At 37.4% G+C, this 2,222-nt stretch overlaps 1 protein-coding gene across 1 annotated transcript in view; it reads left to right on the forward strand.

Moving 5' to 3' along the window:
- Positions 1 to 975: 975 nt before the first annotated feature.
- Positions 976 to 2,222, forward strand: part of AKAP12 (A kinase (PRKA) anchor protein 12) — a gene marked incomplete at its 3' end in the record, with an annotated part of 12,977 nt that continues 11,730 nt past the window's right edge. The window contains exon 1 of the mRNA XM_010291455.1: positions 976 to 997. Coding sequence (XP_010289757.1) covers positions 976 to 997 — 22 coding nt within the window. The remainder of the gene's footprint in view (positions 998 to 2,222) is intronic.

A 2,222-nucleotide genomic window follows, 5' to 3' on the forward strand; every position in this document is an offset into this window, starting at 1 on the left:
CCCCCTGGCAGCGGGGTCCCAGCCTGTGGTACCGAAGCCCCGACGCTGTGTGCCCTGAGCTTGGTACGTCTTATTGTAGGGAAGTGGTGCGTGAGCTGCTGAGGTGTGAGAGCTAACACCGTAAAATTAATAGGGCTTTCTGGAAAGATAATAGTATTTGGAGGAGCAAAGAATTAAAAGGGAAAAAGAAAAACCAAGGCAAACGTTATCTTGCAGTGCTGATTTTGCACAAACTTGCGTCTTTCTCTGGGAAACAAAGCGGCACTATGAAATTTAACAGAAAACAACAACCAAAAAAAACCCCAAAACACCAAAGTCAAAACCAAACCCCACTTTTTTTTTTCCCCTAAAGATAACTAATTTGCATCAGAATTTCTCTGATTGATGTATGTCGTTAGCAATCTAGGAAATCTTTTTTATTTAATTGTATTAATAATTATTTACTTGCTAGTGAATGAATTCAACAAATAATGGGGGTTTATTCATGCAAAATACTACAGCTTTACAATACATATTGACAACAAAGCCTGTAGAAGTCTGGCTCTGTTTGGAGCTGACCCTGGGGAGGACTGTACGTGATTCGAATCAGTTAGTAGGGGAGGGGAGATCCTACCGCTGTTTACAATAGGGTTTTCATTAGACTCGCTGTTTAATGAGCTTATCACATGCCGAGTCTTTTTCCTCAAGGGTTCTCTATGTTTTTTATTTCCTTTTATTGTTAATAATTAAAGGTTAAACTGTTTTTCAAAAGCAATCTCTTTATAGGGTGTCACAGTTTGATCGTTTGAGGTTTTCCTTATTTAATAATTTTGTGGAAACCTGGATTTTCACTGCAGCACAACTGCTACTATAGTACGTTTTGCAAAAGCTGCATCTAGCTGTTAGTGCAAGTCACCATTTCTTTGAAGGGACAGGTTACCTCTCCTTACCGGTATGCGGGAGTGCCTTAAGCTATCGTGTGTCTAATTCGTGCAGATGCAGCTACCCCTCCTTTGTGGTGAGTTTGTCTATGATGCTCATGTTACTCTGTATGCAGTCGTTTTGATAAAGAAAATTTCCAATCTGTTTTTCATTGTTCATTTTCATTAACCATTAGGGGTTCTCAAAAATGCCTCAGTGTTTACTGACTTGTATTGCTTATTCTGTCCTGTTCCTAGCAGAGCAAATTTTTTTTTTTTCCCCCCTCAAATACCCAGGAGCCAGTGTTGCATCTGTTTTATGCTTGGTGAATACATTTTATTTTACAAAGTGGAACCAAGTCACTGAACATGAGACATGGACAGCATGGGTAACCATGAAATTTCATAAATATTTGTAGCATGCTGGTCTGGTTCCTGAGCAGAACAGCTGGACTGGTTTGAGAGCAGTTTGTTACTGTGAGTTCATTGGATGAAGAATCTTTAGCTGTCGTAATTGTATATCCAAGACATGCCTAATGACCCTTCTGGTTTAAAAACAAACAAGCAAAACAGTTTTAGAAGAACTTTACTGTTTGGTGGGGTTTTTTGGGTTTGTTTTTTTTTTTTAGTGCTGTTTATTGAAACATTTATTGAAATGAAAAAAGAAATATCTTAAAATATTGAATGAATGAATGAAATATATAACTTGCACTGCTGGGATTTGAAAAGTTGATCTCTAGGTTGGAGCAGACAAGTACAGCTAAAGCAAAATCTTCTAAAAATAAAGGTTTGTAAGGAATGTTATGGCATCACAGCGGAAATGATTGTGCTTTCTTTTGAGTTACTTTCATACGAGGTTATGTACGATGTCCTTTTCTGGGGACGTTGCTTTTGCTTTCTTAAGGAGTTCTAAGCCATGAAAAATTACAACTATTTTGCAACTTTTTCCTTTTTTCCGTTTTTAAAAATGGACACAGAAATATGTGAGATTTTAAAACTTAACTCTTCAGTTGCCACCCAAGTACCAGAGAACTGAAGACTGAACTTTAGCGATATTTGCTTCTAAAGCTTTGAAAGAGCAGCATGGTTAGAAAGCTCGTGAATTGTGTGTATGCACTGTGAAATTTAATATACAAAAATCTCTGTAAATCCTCCCTTGTTATTTAATTATTCTGAAAAAACCTCCTTCCCCACAATTAAACGTGGCCAGTCAGTCCTTAGAAATAATTGAGTGAATAGAATAGGGAAGGAAGTAGTATGTGCTTTCCATGAAAGAACCGTTTGTACACTGAAGAGAAACAAATATCATGAGTAGTAGGGAAA

The sequence above is a fragment of the Phaethon lepturus genome, unplaced genomic scaffold, assembly GCF_000687285.1.
Source record: "Phaethon lepturus isolate BGI_N335 unplaced genomic scaffold, ASM68728v1 scaffold34537, whole genome shotgun sequence".
NCBI lineage: Eukaryota > Metazoa > Chordata > Aves > Phaethontiformes > Phaethontidae > Phaethon > Phaethon lepturus.